At 42.3% G+C, this 21,534-nt stretch overlaps 2 protein-coding genes across 3 annotated transcripts in view; one reads left to right on the top strand and one right to left on the bottom strand.

The window, feature by feature from the left end:
* Positions 1 to 8,899, bottom strand: part of SLC38A9 (solute carrier family 38 member 9) — a 44,622-nt gene extending 35,723 nt beyond the window's left edge. Inside the window, exons 1-2 of one of the 2 annotated variants that reach the window (XM_065661708.1) lie at positions 8,756 to 8,899; positions 1,914 to 2,064 (exon numbers count right to left, since the gene is read on the bottom strand). In XM_065661708.1, coding sequence (XP_065517780.1) covers positions 1,914 to 2,017 — 104 coding nt within the window. In that variant the 5' untranslated portion in view covers positions 2,018 to 2,064; positions 8,756 to 8,899. The other variant, XM_065661709.1, reaches the window with a different exon arrangement.
* A 3,514-nt stretch (positions 8,900 to 12,413) lies between these two features.
* Positions 12,414 to 21,534, top strand: part of DDX4 (DEAD-box helicase 4) — a 30,455-nt gene continuing 21,334 nt past the window's right edge. The window contains exons 1-8 of the mRNA XM_065661803.1: positions 12,414 to 12,483; positions 12,591 to 12,680; positions 13,952 to 14,015; positions 17,767 to 17,839; positions 18,236 to 18,306; positions 19,128 to 19,214; positions 19,527 to 19,607; positions 21,115 to 21,156. Coding sequence (XP_065517875.1) covers positions 12,612 to 12,680; positions 13,952 to 14,015; positions 17,767 to 17,839; positions 18,236 to 18,306; positions 19,128 to 19,214; positions 19,527 to 19,607; positions 21,115 to 21,156 — 487 coding nt within the window. The 5' untranslated portion in view covers positions 12,414 to 12,483; positions 12,591 to 12,611. The remainder of the gene's footprint in view (positions 12,484 to 12,590; positions 12,681 to 13,951; positions 14,016 to 17,766; positions 17,840 to 18,235; positions 18,307 to 19,127; positions 19,215 to 19,526; positions 19,608 to 21,114; positions 21,157 to 21,534) is intronic.

The following is a 21,534-nucleotide window of genomic DNA, read 5'->3' as shown; positions in this document are numbered from 1 at the left end:
AAGGGAGACACAATAAGGACAAAGTGGAAGGATATGCAAAGCTGAAAGTTGTGGAGGTGGGAACATAATCCAAGTACACACTTCCGTTTTCGTGGGGAGGAACTTAATGCCAAAAGCTATGACATTTTATGAAGCCAGGTCTCCAAATTTTAGAAATCACAAGAAAATGAAAAAAAACCACACACAATGAAGAAACAATACCTAACCTCACTTTTGAAAAGTGAATCTTGGTATTTTGAGCTATCACAAAGGTGAAAACTGCTCTTGTTGCTACTGCATCACCACACCACCTGAAATCCACTGCTCTTCAAACAGAACAGATACTTCTTCCATCACAAGGAACTCCCCAAAGCCATATAAATTAGCAGTTGTCTTATACCAGGATGACCATCAGGGCTCACACACTCTTTGGAAAGAAGATAAGGCAAGAATTTATTTTGCGCATTTCCTCTTCCCACATGAAAGTGCTCCACTGTTTCCTAACTTTTATATACAGAATTCTGCAGGCTTCTACACCTGTGCTCCCTGCGTTCCCCAGGGCTCAATCAGACCTTTATCTTCCTTCCTTTGCTCGCAGAGAAAAGAGATTGTTTAGTCCCTGGCTAACGTATAAGCTGGCTCTCATGGCTTCCCAAAGCTGCAGGCTAAGACAGCAGCAAAACACTATCGTAAAGAACTCTTTGACTGAAGGCGGTCGCAACAAGAGGATTTTTTTTTACACAACAGTGCCATCTTCAGTTCCCTCAGGAAAACTGCTCTACTGAAACACAACGCTGGATGCGAAGGCTAAAAAAGAAAGAATTAAAAAAAAAAAAAAAAGAGCCATAAACGGGGTCCAAGAGGCAGCAGGGGTTAAAAAAAACAAAACCCACAACAGATTGGTGCCTCCAGCTAGGATGAGAAGGGCGGTTCCCACCCCGATCTCAGTTTTGGTTCCAGGACCAGGTCACAGAAATCTTAACTACAACAGCAGAGGGCACTGCACTATAAGGGCATGTAAGGATAGGACAAAGGAGAACGGCTTTAAACTGAAAGAGCGAGATTTAGATTAAGTATTAGGAAAAAAAATCTTAACTGTGAGTGCTGAGGCGCTGGCACAGGTTGCCCAGAGAAAACTGTGGCTGCCCCATCCCTGGCAGCATTCAAGGCCAGGCTGGATGGGGCTTGGAGCATCGGGTCTAGTGGCAGGTGTCCCTCCCTGCCCATGGCAAGGGGGTTGGAACTGATGATCTTCAAGGTCCCTTTCAACCCAAACAATTTTATGATTCCAAGTCTCCCACTATGACCTCCGTTTGGGAACAGAGCTGTTAAACTCTAAGAAAACGTGCAAAATAACCTCTCAGATATGTATTATTTTTGCAGGCATGGTAAAAACCCTGGGCTCATGAATTTTTCATGTTTGATCAGTCTCAAAAAACAATACACTTTTTTTCCTTAAAGGCAATTAAGGTTGCTCAATTCCCTCAGTGCTAACATATAATGTATTTTTCCAGCATGACCTGTAGAATGCATACAGACCCATTTACACATACTGACAGTCACTTACCTCCACCATCTGGCAAGCTTTCTTGTATAGTCTCAACATTTCAGTTCATTGTGCTAAATAAAGACCATAACACTTCAGTATACACAGGATACTTGGTGTTTGAAGAGCACTTTAAAATCCACATGCCAAGTTCTTATAAGAACACTCTTTGAAGTGATGTCAATACAAAAGTCTCACAAACAAAACACAGTATGAAGATCTGTTCACCTGGTGCTTGGAAATAATATACAAAGTAGGAACTGCTAGTACTCAGATCCTGGTTTCCAAATGTTAAATGTTAGCTTTCTGTCTCTGTAGAATTCTGTTCAAATTCTGTTAAACAACTCATTGATATATAATCATTCTGTAGCTTCATGCTTCCTCATACCTTTTGCACTTAAAGTCTTCCGGATTAAACTGTATATTCATGATGCCATAACTGCTTTCATCACCTCCCACAGGAACCAGGAGAGGCTTGGTATCCTCTTCCATATTTGTGAAAGTGCCTCCTTCTTCTAGATTCTGTTAGTTACTTTGACCTAAAGATAAGGAAATGAGACAACTACAGTTGAGTAAAATTGTCCCTGCTAGGCATTTAACACTGGCTAAGTCCCACAGCTTCAGAAGCTCGTGGGGTGAAAAGCATCTTCAACCTGTGACTTGAGAATTCTCTTTCCATAATGCAAACATCACAGGGCAATGACACTGGGAACAGTAATTTTTATAACACAGTATCCCTTTAAGTAAAGTAGTCAATGTACAATTGTGCTCCAAATCTCTTTTAGCAACACAACAGACAATATAAATTAAAGGAGTATGACAGATGCTGTTGCTTATATTGGGACTGAAACAGGTCTGTAAAAAGTGAGGTTCAAAATACTCTGAGCTAACACAGCTAAGAATAAAGTCCACCATGTGCAAATTAACATTAAGTATATTCATACATAGGTCTTATCTTCCTGTTTCCAAAGCATGGGACTTCTTCTCTTACAGCTCCTCTGTAAGACCAGTGTGATTTTTAAAGGAGCTGTATTTCCAGCTTGTAACAGTACAACTGAGAACAATTTACCAGTTATTAAGGACTACTGTTTCACTAAATTACTTCAGACTTTGCAGCAGACACATAGGCAGTTTTCCAGTACATTTCCCATAATAAAGATCAGATTATTTCAGTTTACCGTGTGCAGGCTCCTTGAATTAAAGACACTGAATGGTTTTATAATGCATTAATAATAATGTATTCTATGCATTCAGAGCACTCCTGGCCAAACAATAGGGAGCAGATCACTTTTAAGCTAATGGAATTCTACTTAGACTGAACTACAGTCCTCTCACATGGGACTAGCTATGGTCTTGTGTGCAGCTGAACAAACGTAATGGCTTTAACAGCTCTCACCCCTGCTACCTCCGTTAAGTTTCTCAACCAGGACTCCTTCTTCAAACGAAAATGGTAGAAGTATCTGCTCTTTCAGTGGGACTGTATCCTGACAATTCAGAATGCTAAAGAGACTGATACAAATACAGATGAGAACCAGAGCTGGCACAGGGCTGGCAGCTAGACATTTGAAATCTGGGGTGGCGATGCAGGAAGACAGATAGAAAGAATGAAGTGTGCATGATACTTCTGCATCCTCATGGAAATACACTGTGCAAGCCCAGTGCCAGCAATTACATCAACTAAATTAAGCACTGATATGACTCTATCCATTCCTAGCTGCGTGTCGCCAATCCTCTTGCATTAGCTCATCCTGCTAATGCCTCTGGGGAAAAAACCCCAACCAAACAAAAAAAAACCCAACCAACCAACTAACCAACAAACAAAACCACAAAACAACAAAAAACCAAACCAAAACCAACAAAACAATCCAAACAAACCAGCAAAACCCAAAGAATCTGAAGGAAAGGATGAACAAGGAAGCAAAGCTATCATTTTTCAACCATGTCCACTCTGGGGGGTTCAAACAATAGCTAAGGGAGGCATGGAAAAATACAGAAAGAGCTCACAGGGAGGAATGCAGAAGCACAAAGATCATTCCTCATCTCACCCTGATGAGGAATTGCATTTTAGAGGACAGGCACTAGCTTCTGCTCCCCTCTCCCTCTCCAGGTGTGCTGAGAACTGGTAATGGCTCTCTGCTCTCATCACTCTGTCCTGCACTTTTGCAACTCTCTCAGAGTTTAAATCACACTTTGGACTTAGCCATAAAAATGCAGATGAAAATTTAAATTCATAATGGCTGCTGAAATAGGAAATTAATTCAAAACCCAAATACTTGGAAGTGGTTTTAGTCAGAATTTTCCAAAAGACTGCGGTACCGAGATCCTGTCTTTTCACAGCCCCTGGTTTACGGCACAAACTAAGCAGACATCGAATGCTAATTTAAGATACTGCTTTTAATACATCCCTTCCCTAAAACCTGTTGTAAATAATGTATTTGTGCTTTACAAATCAATCTTGCAAATGCAGGCAACATCGATCGCCAGTCTGATTTTCTCTGTGCTATGTCTACAAAGAACCCAGACATTTTATAATATTCCATAAAGAAAAAAAAATAAGGCATTCTTAAACATGGCATACACTAAGTTTGCTTGACAGCATGATTTGAAGCTTACAGAGTTGTTGCTTATAGACTCTTCAGGGTCTACTTAAAAGATCCATTAACAACAACAATTTATTTTTTAAGTGCTTGTTGTTGAGAACAGACAAGTGAAGCTTATGGCCAGCAAACCGATTACTTTACAAACAGATGCAGCTATCACACATGTTGCAGCTAGAGCCAGTACAGCTTGAAAGACAACTGTAAGCAGAAGAGCAGAATGAAGAATGAACCTGATTAACCTTTCTTTTATCTAATTTCCACCCATTTTGGCTGGACCACACTCTCAATAAATTAATTTTTAATACATGGAATGGAGCCAGTTGTGCTATCTGAACTCATTGCCTAACTCATGACAATAACCTCAACTGCTTACTTTCCTAGTGACCTCATTTTTTTATGCAGGGTATCTATCTATTTTCACTTCATTCTACATGTTTCTTTAAAAAAGCCCTGTGATACTACATGCTGTACTCTCTCTATGGTCTTAAAAGCCTATAATCAGGACTGAAATGTCAAACATGAAGAATTCATGTCAAAAACAAAAGTTGCCTGACAAACCTCATTCTGTTTGCATACTGTATGACACACCATGATTAGGGCTAGCATGAGGCTATTGTAGCATTCAGAGAATTGCTATGGATCTCTGGGAATTAACATATGGCTGCTCGGAAATGGAGAAAGCTGTTTTAAGAGTACTTGTCTCATTTGCTGTGAAACTGGATTTTCCTGCAAGTGGGAAGGAGGTAACTGCTAGCTGTAGTGTACCCGGAGTCAGTGACATGAGTTCATGGTAATTTGTCTTTGTCAGTGCTTAGTTATAAAAGCATTCCTGTTCCTGGCTGTTTAATCTCTCAGTCTTTCCTCACAGATACATTGTGAAATTGCCTTTTACATATAGCTTAGCTGTGATTTGTACTAAGCACTGCAAAAATGTCCAAGAGGACTAGTTAGGGTTTGTTGAGCAGCAGATAAAGCAGATCAGTCTCACACAAAAGTGAACTGAACACTAATCACTTTGCTGCTCTGACAAAACATTCCCCATTCTAAGAAATGTCCAGCTTGAGAAAAATAATGTTCTTATAACCATTTCTGATCGATAGAATAATTTGTATGTACCAAGACAACTAAGATTACCTAGGAAATTTTCATTTTCATTAAACTTAGCTAAGTTTAATGCTCCAATCTTCAAGTACTCCAACTTTGTTACCTCTGTCCTTTTGAATACAAGTTTGTGTGTATAGTTATCCTTGCACAGTTACTGGGTTTGCTTTGTAATGTATTTGGTAATGAATGAGAAACAGCGATTTTCTCCCCAACAGTTGCAGGATGTATTTTCTCTAAAAAGCCTTGTCTATCCAGATCCTCTGCTATTTGCTTGTCACCATTCTACTCTTCTGCAAGTTCTCTTTTTACATCTGCAGAGACTTGCTTTCTGTCACCCTAAGGCACAAGCATCCTGGTCTCTCAGCTTCTTCTAGTAACAGCAGAGATAAAGATCAGAGAGTGCTAACTGCATTCTCCTACAACTAAAATCTTATTGATGAAGAAGGAACAAAGGAAGAAATGTTATGTTTTCCTCTACAGTATGCTGCATTACTACTGAGGGGACAACACTATGAGAGTGTTTTCTCTGCACCCATATTTCTTTTCCTTTCCAACTCAGCTTTGGTGAGGAAACAATTTGGTTTTGCTTGTGAAACACCTAACCTATCACATAACTTACGCAACTTAGTCCTCCAAGCATTTGATTCCATGAAGGCAATACTCTGGGTTTGCTACACCCATGAAAGTCAGTGACAAGGGCTGTTGAAAACATATCCCTACATTTTCCTGGCTCTACCCAGCACAGTTATTAAGAGAAAAACGTACATCTTCCACAACAGCTGTGATAAAGGAAATACATTCGTGACATACCTTTGTAGTACCAAAAACCCCCCAAATTTGGAGCAACACTGACTCTAGCATCTTTCAGGAACTGCTTTACACTGCCCTAAAGCACACTTAGTTGTCCTCCCTCCTTTCACCTAACAAGGAATGGCTACATCTATAGGGAAAACTTTAAATACTCTTCCAGATATAAAAAAAATCTGTCAAAGCTGCTAGCATGCTGAAGTAAGTCTGGAATTCGCTTCTGGGTAAGGGTTTAAAACAGGAGGTATGTTTTCCAATCATAAGCTATCAACATAGTCCTAACCATCATTAATATCAGCTATATAAACATCATCAATGTCAAGGTATCTTTCAATGGTCCAAAGTCTGCATAGACTTTAAAACCTGCTCTCCCTTTTCTTTGTAGGATATAATTACACCTATTGATGTGTTGAAGCTCAATATGCCCTCCTGTCCTTTTTATAATTCTCCTACAAACATCTAAAGCACTGTATCAGAAGGGCAGCAAAAGAGAACGAATAAATGAGAATTCAATAATGGAGGTCTTCTGTTGCTGGCTGTAAACTATGAAACACTACCTAGAGGTACCCAAGCCACCCTTTCCAGTCCCACTCCAGGCTACACTCCACATGCTTTTTATATGGTAAATATGAAACAGGGCTAGACCTTCATTAATCTTCTCTGGCTTGCCCCTGTGAGCTTCTGCTTTCACTGCGCTCAGGTTCTCTCTTTGTCTCCTGTTATAAAGTCTGAAAAGCTTCAAGGAGTGAAGATTGGTGGGTGAAGAGCCAGCAGATGTAGAAAATTCATTCTAGCCTGGTGGTTGTGCTGTGATTTGGTCTTCTTTGTACTGGACGACAAAACTGTATTACAGTTTGCTTGCACTGTGTATCAAACAATGGTGGCTTACGGCTCAGACACATATGTGTGTGCCAATGCTTTAAGATGAGACACCCACCTTGATAGACCAGACCTACAGTGCAGGTCATGCAAGAGGATTACCAAACAGGTTTACCTCACAGCAGGAACAAAACTCAGGAACTGTGCTCAGTATGTCAATCATGCTAGTCATCCCACAAGCACAGACTGTGCTTTACTGGCCTGTAGGTCCTGTATTTACCAGAGAACCTTCCCTGAGGGCAGGGGGAGGAAGGCAGAGAGGAGCACTACCAAAGCAACCATGGCTACCTGCGCAATTGGACACAGCACTGGAAAAACAGCAGCTGGACCTCTGAGATTTATGCTCCATATCACTAGAGCTGAGGCTGCTGCACAGACAGCAGCGGTTCTGTAATGATTTCCCTGTGTAGGAGACTCTGTGGATCAGCCATTATAGAAGTCAGAGCTTTTAATCAGTAAGTCATGCACGTTAGAATAAATAAATACTGAACTTAGTCATCTAGGACTTGTTACTTTTCAACCTGTGCAGTCTTAAATTATTTTTACAGTGATTTTGCCACCGAATGCTTACCTTATGCTTATTTGCAGCAGTCATTTTCTTTGCTTTGGTATTTCCAGTGTTTCTTAAAAGGACTGCTCTCAATCAGTCAGATTACACAAGTAAAACGTGGTAATTTAAACCGCGGGCACATATTGTTTCATTTCTTATTTAAAGTCATTATTCCTAAACACCCACCTCATGCTTGTAGTTTAAATACAAGAACCCATTTAGTTCAAAAAAGGAAAACTATTTTTAAAAGTGCTACTTGGTGTGACATGGTATTCTTTTAAACTTTGAGGTGAATGGATGAATAAAGCTCAAGGGACAAATCTCAAACTGCAGGATGTGCATGTATAAATTGTGAGAAATAGGCAGGGCCTACACTGAATGACAAAAACCTTAAAGCAGGACAGCGGAGTTCCTCAGTTCCTCTTTTGGGGCAGTGTATCCTGTATCAGAAGGGACCTAAGAATGCAGGAGCCTGGGACAGCATGCCACTAGTTAGCTTGTCCATACATCCCTACAATTGTGTGGCCGAAGACGATTAAACCTGTACGAGCAACGTGTTAGCAACTTCTTTTGGGAAAAAGCCTTTTGAATATGCAAGCTGAACCACCACTGAGCTTCTGCATACCTCAGACTGCACCACTGGGTACGTGGCTGCTGCCAGAATCTGAGTAAAATTAAGAAATGGAGCATTGATTTGCCTTCAAGTGATAAATCAACCATTATTTGTACACAGATTTTTTTTTTTTTAATTTTTTTTTTTTTTTTGTGGAGACTGTAAAGAAACACTTGCAGGAACACAAAGCTATCACCTTAGGTATGAATTTACATTTTTAACACCATTTTGGTTTTAGGCCGCTGGGTCCACAGGCCCGTTAAATCAGATGTAAGCTGCTTCCCGATTTAAGAGTCACCCGAGGAGCTGTCACGCCGTTTCCGCGTATCAGACAGCGCTCCGGCGTTCCGTTCGGCCTCCCACGTTACAAGCGCACCAGGCAGGGTACCACCAGGCTCTGCGGCCCACGCAGCTCCCCGTCCCCCTCCTCCCTGCACACCCAGCGCCCGGGCTGCAGGCAGGGTGCCTCGGAGGTAGCCGGGGCTCGGCCGCCGCCGCGCAGGGGCCCAGCAGGCCAGCGCAAGCTGCGGGCCGGCCACAGCGGGCGAGGCAGCGGTACCCGCCGCCTCCCGGGAGCCCTCCGCGCCCGAGACCCCAGGGCCCCGCCGAGCCTCCCTTCCCTTCCCTTCCCTTCCCCTCCCACCCCGCGGCCCCGCGCCCAGCCGCGACCGCTCTACCTGCGGCGGCGACACCGCCCCGCTCCGCTCCGCTCCGTGTCCGGCACCCCGCGCTCCCGCGGCGGCAGCAGGAAGCGCCGAGGGCGGCCCGGGTGCGGAAGCCGCGCGCGCTGCCGAGCGCAGGACTACGCGTCCCAGGGAGCCGCGCGCGGAGCGCGGGGCGGGGCCATGAGGCCCTGTGCGGGAACGCCCGCGGTAAGGCAAACAGCGGGCGCGGGGGCTTGCGTCCCTCCTGCGCTCTGCCGGAGGAGCAGCTTCGGTCGGGGCAGCTGAGCGCACCGGTGCGCGGGCGCCGGGCTTCATGGATGGGAGGCACTCGTGCGCCGTGCCTGGCCGGTTCCCAGCGCGGCTGTTATGGTACGGACAGGCGTTTACCGCTTTGTTCCACCACGAAGAAAAAGATTCACATTTGCTGCTGATGGTGGATTAGGTGCCTCTCACCTGTTTGCTACCATGTCTCCTTGTCAGCATGTTGATGAGTGTAGGCATGATCCCTGCCAAGGCAAACCACTGTGGCCGCCATGTGACTGGCCGAGCACCTCTCTGGGGAATGACGTGTTCTGAGCCTCCTGACCCGCTCAGGGAGGTTTGCACCCGTTGCTGAGCACGGGAGAGGTCAACAGGCGCGACAACCAGGACACCAGCCAGCCAGTGCAGCTTAGAAGTTCGCTACTTAAGTCTTTTGGTCCTGGGACGTGCTGAGAACACGTCCTTTTCATAGTTGAAACTGGTTGAAGTCATATTCTAGGGGTATTTATAGCTCATGCTTGGGAAAAACTGCTGAGTTGCATGCAGTTACAAAACACAAATCACAACCTGTACTTTCTGTTCAAGTGCAGCCCAAAACAGATCATGTGGCCACCCGTGGGGCTGATCCTGCAAGAAAACTGCTGCGTAGTTGAATTTCGGGCTGGGCAGCAGTGAGACAGCAGACACAACCACCACCCCTCATCCTGTTCAGCTGCACACAAGCTCAGGCAGAACAAAACTCCTGCTCCTGTGTAGCCATGCAAACTTACTACTGCCTTGTGCCTCTCAGTCACTCTTTGGGGCCAGGTGCACATTGCTGCTTTCAAACACATCAAGATTTTGGTCAATGAGTCAAGAAGTCCATCCATCTTCTACCACATGCCATTTGAAATGCAGTGTTAATGCTGCATGCTGGTGCTATGAAAGTGAAATAAACTAAAACCTAAAAAAATAGAGATGCATGAAGAACTGGTTATTTTTGGTTTACAAGCTTCTAGTCTTACTCCCGCAGGCCTGTCCTATGTGTCCTGTGCTAGACATAGGTGGTTACTACTACAGGATGACCTGCATTTCATTTCATTTTGGTCAGCAACTATAGTCCTCAAGGTGTGCTTAGAAAAATATTTTACTTTAAGAATCCTAAGCAAGCCAAACAGAAGAGGAGAGATTTCTCCTGCTCCCTTACGAAAACTGCTGCAAACACCTGTCTTCACAAAAGTCACTGTCCTGCAGTGTTTGTGTTGTGGCTTTCTGTTCTGAGGACACAGTACCTTCTGGGCAAAAAGTATCTCTTCAACATGGCTGGGCAGTGTTTAGAAAAATGGGAGCCTAAATTCATTGAGGACCTCTTGGTAAATCTGTATGACAAACACAATATTAAATCCAGCTCTTTAAAAACTTTCCACCAAACACTATGGTGAATCTTCTTTTGATTTAGCTTAATGGATACTTTTACTTGCAGATAGTTGTAAAATGCACAAAACTTTGCTACCTTCACTAAGCACAGCCTCATATGTATCCAGTGGTGCAGGTTTAAGCTCACTGTGAGACAGAGAAGCTGGTTCTTAAGTCTCTTGGCTGCTTAGCATTCGGAACACAACCCATGTCCTGTTCTGATGTTTCTGAAAAACAAGCAGCTCTGAAGGGTAAGGCTCAGCTGAGCATGAAAAAGGTGAAAATAACCAGAGCTTTCATTCAGAGAACACTCTAAAGTGGTCTCATCTGCTGCAGCGATTTACCTTATTGTTGCCGTAAGCCTCTACTAGACACTGAGAAGTTCACTGCAGAATTACAGATCTGGGGTTGCTTCTCTGCAACAGAAGATATGAAAGTTCTTAAAAGAGGCACAGTTTTTCAAATAGATTTTCTGACAAACATTTTCTGACAAGATCTCTTGTTGAACATGACAGGGCAGGTCAACGAGCATCACATTTACAGGATGGTTTACACTTCCTTTATGATTTTTAGATTAAGCACTACTGTAGTATTTCACAGGATGAAAAAAGGTGACCAGAAGGCACTCAGAAACTCAAGTAGCTTGGAAATGCAAGTGGAAGGGTCAGGGTACTTTTTTTCTACAATTCTTTAAAGATGCATTGAACTGATACAAGCCCTGTCTCTGTTCTCCTGCACTTCAACATAAATAAAACTCCTGAGCCAGGAATTTATCCCTCTTTCCTCTAACAAGTCTGGTGTAACAAAAAACTGTGGGAAAGGGATGTTGTTCTTTTTGTTTAAAATAAATATATAGCCTGGTTAACCTAATTAAACAGCTGGGGTTTGGGTTTTTTTTCTGGTTTGGGGGGGGGGGGAGTGGGGTGGAGTTTTGTTGTCTCGTTGTTTTCCCTCTCTAGCAAAGAGGTATGCCCCTTTAACTGTTATGCTACTGCTGAAAACTCTTGTTTGAAGGAGAACAATTAATGTCTTAGTTGCATTTCTGCCAAACAATGGATTTCATAGAATCATAGGTTTGGTTGGAAAAGACCTCAAGATCATCTAATTCTAAGCCCCCTGCAATGGGCAGGGACATCTCACTCTTAACCATGTCACCCAAGGCCCTGTCCAAACTGGCCTTGAACACTACCAGGGAAGGAGCATTTACTACTTGTCCAGGCAACCCGTTCCAGTGCCTCACCATCCTCACAGTAAAGAACTTCCTTGTATCTAACCTGAACTTCCCTGTTTAAATCCATTACCCCTTGTCCTGTCACTACAGTCCCTGACGAAGAGTCCCTCCCCAGCATCCCTATAGGCCCCCTTCAGGTACTGGAAGGCTGCTATGAGATCTCCACGCAGCCTTCTCTTCTCCAGGCTGAACAGCCCCAACTTCCTCAGCCTGTCTTCATACGGGAGGTGCTCCAGTCCCTGATCATCCTCGTGGCCTCCTCTGGACTTGTTCCAACAGCTCCATGTCCTTCTCACGTTGTGGACACCAGGAAAGCACACCGTGCTCCAAGTGACGTTTGCGAAGTAAAAGCACACTGTAGGTTACCATGAAGAAACTAAGGGACATTCCGATGCCCAGAGCGCCGAGCAGGACCGTGATGCGTACCCAGACACTGCGAACCCGCGTTTTCCAGAGCTGCCGTTCGCCCCCCACAGGCCTCGGGACTACCCCGGGGCCACAGCGCGGTGCCGGGGGCCGCCCGCCGCCCGCGGGCCGGCTCACCTCCGCTAGGGGCAGGCGGCCGCGTGCCGCGCGCACCGCTCCCCGGCCCGCGGGCGGCGCGACACACTGCGCCCGGACTACAAGCACCGAGGCACGCGCTCTGCCGGCGAGGCGCGAGCCCATTGGCTGGCGGGTTTGGCACGTGACTTATCAGCAAGAGCACGTGGCGGTGGCCTTATTAGGGGCCTAGGAGAAGCGGCGCCATTTTACCGCGGTGCAGAGCGGTGGCGGAGGGGAGGTAGGTGTGGGGCTCTTCCTTTGTCCCCTCCGGGAGGATAGCTTCTAATCTGACAGAGTGGTGACGAGGACAGTGAGTGCTGGGACAGGCAGGCTTAATGGTGTCTGCTGTGTGGGCACTGTGGGGGACACAGTGGGGGGCAGGCAGGGGTTGCTGCTACTTCTTTTTGTGTCATGTAGGCAGATCTGTCAGGCCACACCATGAACCCAGAAGACTGGAACACAGAGATGGTGAATGAGGCATCAGCAGTTCTCCCACCCCTGGAGCAGGTATGGGTTAGCAACTGATGGGCTGTAGCATGTTTGCTTTTCTTTCCCTTCCTGTTTTATTTCCATCCCCAGGCTTGCTGTCTGGACAGCTGGTGGGCTGAGGTCCCCTGTGATTCGTGAAGCACTTGGAGGAACTTGTTCTTGACTTATGTGTTGAAAAGACAGCCTTTTCTTAACAAATAACTGCAATTTTAGGCTGTAAATGTTAGGTGTCCTGCCTCCCTGGAGGTTCTGGGACCATGGTCAGTGTGGCCAGTTAAGTGTTACTCTGACACCTGCTTGATGCTGGCTGCCCATTTCCACTAGGTTGTGAGAGGATGTGTCTTTTTTGGAAAAGGACGTTTCATGAAAGTGGCACATACTAGTAAGTCATTAGTTATGATCTTTGGGCGAGCAGTTGAGTACCAGTGTGGGTAGGCTAGTAGAGTAGCAAAGGCTGGAAAGAAAGTAAGAAGAACTGAAGTAGGCTAGAGCTTCTAGTTGTAGATCAGTGGTAAGGCGTATTCAAAGGGCTCTGTAACTACTGAAAGTGGTGATTCCTGTTGCCTGCCATTTCCCCTTTCTAATGGATTCTCTTACGTATGTCAGATCTTTTGTTTCTGAAGTGGTAAGTTAACTGAGAACAGATAACTGGTTTTTGAATATTAGTAGGCTGCAATTTCTCACACAAATCAGGTTAGTTTGATGGTCCTTGTTACTGTCTGTTGAATAATGAAATGGCAGTGGTAGAACTGTGTTACTAAAGACTAGCAGAACCATGTTTTTTGGTAGTAGTTTAGTTCTTAGGCATGGGTTTGTTACCCAGCTGGTAACTAAGTACCTGCCATGGAGCCACTTGTTTTCCTCTGCTACCTGGTGATATGGGGAGAATTGGAAAACAAAAAGTAAAAGGTTAAGATAAGAACTGTTTAATAATTCAAATCAAATATGTTGAAAAAATACTGAAAAATACTTAAAAGAGATTGTAGTATTGTTTTGAACAGTAAATGTCTGTCGACAAGGTGACAAAGCTGCTGCCTGCAAAGACAGAGACAGAAGGTAAGTTAAACTTAACTCCACGTTAGCTGTTTATAACGTGGTTTTGGTGCCATTCAGATGCAAACAGCATGCTCTTTAGTATACCAGAGAGTAATAAACAAGTGAACACAAGAGTCTGAGAAGAGTGCATCTTGGTGCAATAGGCAACTTGTTTTAAGCACAAGACTTAACAACTGTATTTGTTGTGTTTGGCCTGGGTTTAACATGATATTGTGCTTTTTTTCTTTCTGTAGACTGGCTTCAGTGAAAGACCAAGTGGCTCGTCCTCTGACTTCAGTCCAAGTGTAGGCTCATTGGGTATGTAAAAGGCACTTTTACAGACATCTGGGGGGAGTTGATCTCTTGAACAGTTTAGGAGATTAAAAAAGCACGTAGTATTATTATTGTGATATTTCCATGGAGTAAGCAGGTAGCATAGCGAGAAGACTTCCCTTTTGACCCTCACCCCTTCTTTATTTATTGCAGGTATGTGTTGAATATGGCATATAATTTCTAGTGAGAATCAATAGGTGCTACCTCACAAACATTTCTGAACATGAACTGTGTTGAAAATAAGTGCTATTTGCAATGTTTAGCAGTTCTATTGATACCCTGTTTCACAGTTGTGTTAACAATAGGAAAAGGTCAGATGAAGTTGTAGAAAGGAAATCCTAAAAAAATACAAGACAGAACATTAATGTTTGGTATCAAGTTTCTGTAAAGCACTCTTGATTTAATGAACTTAATGCCTTTATAAACTTGAAGAGAAGTTTTACATACAGAAGTTTTAAGTATGCCAAGCCAGAGTTGCTGCTGAAGGAAACAGCAGACAGGTTTTTTAGGTCTCCAGGTTGCTAGCTACAGTAATAGGTGACAGAACAAATAGGAAAGGCAGTGCTTGTGAAGAGAACTTGAATTGCAAGTTAGGTGTTAGTGAGTCTTGATGCTTCATGGTTGGTTTGTTCCAGCTCTTTGTTTCTGACTAGTTGTCATCCCTAGTATATTTTCCATTACACACTGCAGAAGTGTTTTCTGATTTGTGCCTCTTGTACTGAACACGTGGCAGGGAGGACTTTTCTGCTGAAGGTCTTGCTTTCACTGTCATCATCAACCGTTTATTCCTTTCCTGAGCTGTGCATATTTTGCCATTTTAGATCAGTGTGAGCAATTTCAAAGTGTTTGTTTTGATTTAACCCAGTCTTTCTGATGGCTCTTAGATGAGGGGAACTCTACCAATGTGTTCAAGCACAAGTAGTAATACTGAGATTGCTTTACTTATGCTGGATATGAGTAAACCTTATTTGCTGTTTAAATAAAGAGTTAAAGAACTAAAGCTGCTTGGGAAGTCCAGAGGTGAGGCTTTCACTGCGTAAGATTATGCCCTTGTCTTGATCTAGTTTAAAAGGTTGCATCAGTATTAGGGGTCCTTTCCCTACAGGGTGATGGAAAAAGGTGTCCTTTTTTTTCCTTTTTCCTTTTCTTTTTTTTCTTTTTTTTTTTCTTTCAGAAAAGGGTGCATGGGCCTTCTTTCTTTTCTTGCAAAACTTCTAATTTGTTAGATCATGCTTCAGCTAATACTTAAGCTCTCATGAGCTGCTTTCTTGTGTGCAGTGGACTTCTAGGCTCGGGACAGTGCTTGCCTGTTTGACACTAGATGGCCCGAGTAGAGTTAATGTATGCAAGTTAAAACTCTTAGTTTAGTTTTTTTCCTTGAAACAATAGTAGTGGTACTGTTGTGTAAATACTTGCAGTCAGGATAAGCTAAAAGTAATATTGCATACTTGCAAATTATTTTTTATAAGGAAGACATTTATATACACACAGTATCAGGATTTAGTAGGTCTTAGGGATGTGCTGATGCAGTGCTAGTTTGTGATGTGAGTGAGCTGGGATCAAGAATTTATTCTGTTTATCTTAAATCTATGAAATACTGCTTGAAAGCTAGTAAATTTAAGAGTGGTAGATGATAACAGTGATGAATTAAATGCTAGTATCTAGAACTTCTACAGTTCCTATAAGACCAGTGAGCATGAAACCTACATAGAATCAAGGTGTATGAAAAGTCACACAGTAGGTAAATAATAATTCTGAAAGTTGCTATGTTACTAGTCTTAATAGGTTGGTTTGCAAGTAACAGTGTGGTTTACAGTCAATTTGGTTTAAGTGCTAAGCATAGCAGACTTGACTGAAGAGTTATTATTGATTCTGTTCTGTTTGCTGTCTATAAATCTGTGTTTTTATCCAGCATGTTTCATTAGACAGAGGGCAGCATGGTGGAGAAACTTACTGAAGCAGGTTTACTGAACAAGTATTTTGTTGACATATAGGGTGCTTTCCAAAAACTTTGAATATTTAATTAACGCAGTGTGCTTAAGTTACGAAAATTTCAGTGGAAGAGGAGTGATGGAATAAGGGGGGATTCTTCACCCATTTAAAAGCAAATAGACTTGGTCAATGGAAGCCAGTCTATTGTAATAAACAATAAAAATAGCAGTTTAAGTAATAGGGGTGGCTTTTTTTCTGCTTGTGCCATTTAATGTGAATATCAGAATCTTTTATACAGGGTTTGCCACAAACTACTCGCACCTTCTGAGTGCACAGGAACTCTGAACATTGTTCAGCCTATAAATGCAGCAGTTTAACATTTCCATTGTTGTACAAATCAAGTTTCCTGATTGAGTGTATTGGTAATGTACCAAATGTAATCAGCCTTCTTTTTTCTACTATGACAAGCTCTTGTACACAGATGATCTTTAAGGTGTTTATCTTGTTGTGGAATGTCCTGGTGCCTAGGGTTTTTTTAGGGGTATCTATACCATTGTGTAAAGCAGTTTTCGCCAGGAAGGAAAACACTGAGTTTCCATCATGTGTCATACTTGTACATCATGGAATTTTGTAGACTTAGTGTTTTGATTTCAGATGTCATAACTTTATTATGGTTGCTTGTATACCCTGATTTTGACTTTGATACTGCAGATTATGGAATTTCTTTTTTAGAGAGTCACTCAGGTTGGAAGGCCAGCTCCGGAGACTGGCTGGTCCAAATCCTTCTGTAGAGGAGGGTCAGCTATAGCGGTTTGCTCAGGACCTTGCCTAGCTGAGTTTTGAATGTCTCCAGGATGGAGACTGTGCAGGTGCTCTGGGCAATTTGTCTAGTGTTTAACCATACCCATAGCAAAAAGATATTCTTTATGTTAAAATGGAATTTCCTGTATTTCAGTTGGTGCCTGTTGCCTCGTGTCCTCTTGTTGGCTATCAGGGAAAAGAATCTGACTCTTTTCATCTTTGCTCACTTTTGTTAAGATGTAAGATCCTTTGAGTATTCTTGTTTTCAGGCACAGCAGTTCCAGCTCACAGTCACTCTGTGTTCAACATCTGTATCAATCTTTCCTTTGTCTTCGTGGTCATTTGCTGGACTCATTCCAGTATGTTAGTGTCTGTTTTGTACTGGACAGCCTAGAACTGAATGCAGCACTCTAGATGTCACCAGTGGGGAAGGACCACCTGCCCCCACCTGCTGGTAACATTCTTACTACCTGTTGGCTGTTACTGCTAGGGCACACTGCTGGCTTACATTCAACTTAATTTCCACCACAGCCCTCAGGTTTTTTGTCATCAAAGATGTATTTTCCAGCTGGTTGTCTCCAGTGTGTAATGGTGCCTGGAATTATTCCTCTGCAGGTGCAAGATTTTGCATTTTTCTTTGGATTTTGGGGCTCTTGCTTCAAATTGCCTGCCTATGTGAGTTTCCTCTGAATGAAACAGCCCTGTGCTATGTACTGGTTTTGTATGTCTGCAGTCTTGGTGAGGGACGAATTCAGTCCCATCATCCAGGTCATGAATGAAGATGGTAAACTGTGTTGGCCCCAGTATTGATCAGTGGGCTCTCTGCTAGTGATTGGCTTCCAGATGGAGTTTGTGCTGCTAATCATAACTCTTGGAACACAGTTGGTTCAGCCTACTGAACCAGTCCTCCTCAATGTCCAGTTATCTAGGCTGTGATTCATTGGTTAGTATATGAAGATGCTATGGGAGACAGTGTCAAAAGCCTTACTTTCTTGTTTTCCAGGTGCTTTTGGAAGACCTAATAGAAGCTGGCATATGCAGGATGATTTTGGAGAGTATTCTAGGGGTGGAGGTAGGTTTAGATGGTTAAAATTTGTTGTTTTGGGAGTGATTCAGCCTTCCTTTTGGATAAAACAGTTAGAATGGAGGATCTTGCAACTGGTGTCTGAGTCTGGAAACTCAAATTTTACTGGGTTGGTAGCAGTACTGTTGCTGAGTGGTGCTATTCTTCATAGAAAACAGTAGTTGCACCTGTCCTAAACTTTTTAATTTTAATACATTGTCTTATAAAACAGCACCTTTGTCACGTGGTTGGTTTTTTTTGTTGTGTAGGAGCTAGGCTACAGGTCCAAGGTCTCTCTTAGCCTGAATGATTCTGTAGTTTTACTGTTGGGTTTAAAAACCCAAACAAACTCCTATCCTGAAGTCAAATATAGCTTTTGATGTTGATTCATTTTTCTAATTATAGGTAGCAATGAATCTGTCAACAGATGGTGTCAGCCAGTGAGTACATTTGGTAGCAGAAGGAATTTTGCCAACAGAGGTAACTTTCCAGAGTGTCTGTAATTCTAATGGTTAGTCTTATTTGATGCATTAAATTTTCCTTGTGGAGGTACTCAGTTCTGTTGTATCAGAGTCAGGTAAGTATTTTGTGAGTTGGAAAATCATATGCTTGGGTTACCACTCATTATTTTTCTGCATAATGTAAGCATTCAGTATCAACTCTTAGTTTTGACTGCATAATGCCACCACATTTGCTAGAAGGAAGGACTCAGCATTGTTTTGTTCACCTCTTGCTTTGCTTCCATTTTTCTTGGAGAGACGTATTATTCTGATAATTCTGTCGAGTCATAATATAAAAGGCAGCTGAACATTAGTATCCATATGCATGCTATGTGAGGGAGTATACAAGTGCTCTCCAGAGGAAGATTTCAAAGCTTTCTTCAGGTTCCATGAAGCAATATTTAATCCCTGTGCTCTTACTGCCTATAATGTCAAGTGCCACTCTGGTATGCAGTGCACATTGAAGAGCTTAGTAATTGGCATTTCAGCAGTATCGCTCTATATGCTTCCACTAAGTATTATGGGAAGCACACAGGGCAGTGGAAGCTGCTACCACCTAACATGTGTCTAGATCATTCAGTGGCTGTAAGTGGGACAGGTTATGAAACTTGATAGAAACCGATACAAGCAAAAAATAACTTCACTTTTCCATATGTTTAGACAAATCACTTAGTTCTATTGCACTTTTAATCTGAATTCATAAAATCAGGGCTGTGAAGAATAATTGCCAGATAAAAGGCATTTGATCTGCACATGCAAAAATGGGCAAATGAAGTTGCTGTGTACTGTGCTGTACTGCAGGTTTTCAAGAAAGGAGCGGTGTAGAAAATTCCAGTACACAGAATAGAGGTTTTGGAAGATGTCCTGGTGGCCTTGGACGAAGTGAGAGTAAGGTTTTTATTTTTTTTTTTTTATGCTGACTGATTTTGTGGGAACAATGTATAAGCAAGGTTTGCTTGCTTCTTGAAACAAAGGTGGAATCTATGTAGAAGCTTCTGTTCTTCAGCAGTGTTGTAGAGCATGGATGGCATCTTCGAAAAATAATATTACTGGGAATAATACAGCATGGATTAGATTTACAAAGAATGTTTAGGTTTTTGCAGTGTAGAGATTTTTAAGTAAATGGTATTAGCTTTAGGCATAGTATTTTATTGTGCTAATTCTAGATGCTATATCCACTACACTGTTTATTACTTACAGGTATTAAAGATGAGCAAAGAGAAAGACCTCAGTCTGGCACTTTCTTTGGCTCTACAGGAAGAGGAGCATTTGGAGGTGCAGGTGAGACTTCTTAGTAGGGTGGTAAATCTGTCACATTTCTTCATTGCAGATTTTGTGGCAATGCTGTACCTTCTTAGCTTAGCCATCTCTGTGATTGTTCTCCCTGTTTGAATTAAGAACATCTTGCAGATGTTAGGTAGCTTGCATGCCTGCATCCACAAGACAAATTTGTAACTTGGATAAATTTTAGAAATTGGATTTTCAAAGCTGTTGTCTCCTATATTTTTTTTTTACCTTGGTCTTACTGCGGCTGGATCAGTTAATGCACAGTGAAGCAGAGCTGCTAACCCCAAAATACGAAGCAAGTCTTTAAGAATGCTCTCAGTTTCAAGATAGTCACTGTAGACTTTTTCTACCCCTCCTATAAAGGGAAGTGGTTTAGGTTTGTCTGGGTTACTTTACTGAGAGTAAGGGTTTTAGCTCTGAGAGACCAGCTCTTTCTGATGATGTTATTTTAATGTTTTGGGGTTTTTGCTGTCCACAAAGGAATTTTCCCCTCATTGTCTTCCTTTGCCACTGATGTTCCTGTAACTTATAACTCATCTGTTGTGCTGCATAGAGCATAGTAGTCTATCACTTGCAGAAGTCCCAGAGTTAAAATTAGAAATACCATTAAACCAATGTAACGGATAGTGGATGGCTGATATTCTCAATGTAGGAACAGTCTGTATGATACTGGTAAAGAATTTTTCATTGTAGTAAAGATAGAATTATAAGGGTGCATTTTCATAAGTGTTCTTTAACATCCAGAGAACAATTGGTTTGCCTCTGTTTGACTTAGTTCAAATTAAGTTTTTTAGGTTTTTAGTTCAAATAATGATGTTCAGAAACGTTAAGTGTTTATAAAGGCAACGTTAATATTCATAGCGGACATCACTACATCCTTAATGCGCGGTATGGTAATTCCTTACTTTCTTACAGTCATTGTATGAAATACTAGTATGTGTGGGGGAGTTGGACTAGATGATCTTTTGAGGTCCCTTCCGACCCTTGGGATTCTGTGATTCTGTGATTCTGTGAAGACTGTTACAGATATTGGTCGGCAACAGTTGAACTAGCCTGTGTAGATATTGATGTGGAAAGATAATTCTTCATAAAGAGTTGTTTGTTACATGGAAACAGTGTTGTTTTATAGTAAGAGGAATGTCTGGATCTAGCAAAGGAACAGAGCAGGTGCGGCTAGGTTGTTGTGCTGCCTCCATTTCTGAATAGTGTTCTTGTCACTCTGACAGCATTTGTAGAGGTAGCAAAGTTAGGGCTGTGTTGGGCCTTCTTAAAACAGTTATGCTTTTTGTAATTAGAGATAACCGTGTAAGCGTCGTATCTTCTGATGGAAAAACAAGTATTTTAAAGTGATTACATGCACTGTATGTTGCATCTTTACTCAGATTCTCTGTTACTGTCCCGATGAAACTGTGGTTTTATAGAGTTGCTTAATTTCTTAGATGTTCTCTCAAATGAGTTTTATTTCTATAAGTAATTACCTATGGAATGCTTTCTTTAACAGCAATTTACAAAGAACACAGTGAAGAAATAGAATCTGGAAGAGGTGAGTAGCTTCTTCACAAGTGACATGCCAGTTTTAATTTCTTTTCAAATTGGGGAACATCCTGTTAGAGGAAGTTGCTGAAAGTGATTAGGTAAAAAAAGAAGGTAGTGATATGGGTAAATGCAAAACATCTCAAAACTGTTCATGTAACATTAAACTTCGTATGTTTAAACTTCATTCATCTTCAAATTACTGGAGACCATAGTGGTGGTTGTCATCTAAAGAATGACTAACATTTTGGAATGGAGTGCTGTAGAATTCTTCAGTGCTGGCTGTTCTTTCTTCATAATGGTATAGCTTATATACCTGAGACACAAGTGTTAGAGAACTTAATTGGCAGTGGTGTAGGAATCTGAGTGATGGTAGTCATTGAAGCAA

This window comes from Lathamus discolor, chromosome Z, assembly GCF_037157495.1.
Source record: "Lathamus discolor isolate bLatDis1 chromosome Z, bLatDis1.hap1, whole genome shotgun sequence".
In the NCBI taxonomy this organism is placed as follows: domain Eukaryota; kingdom Metazoa; phylum Chordata; class Aves; order Psittaciformes; family Psittacidae; genus Lathamus; species Lathamus discolor.
The sequence above is the reverse complement of the archived record's forward strand: the minus strand, read 5'-3'. Positions and strand labels throughout refer to the sequence as shown.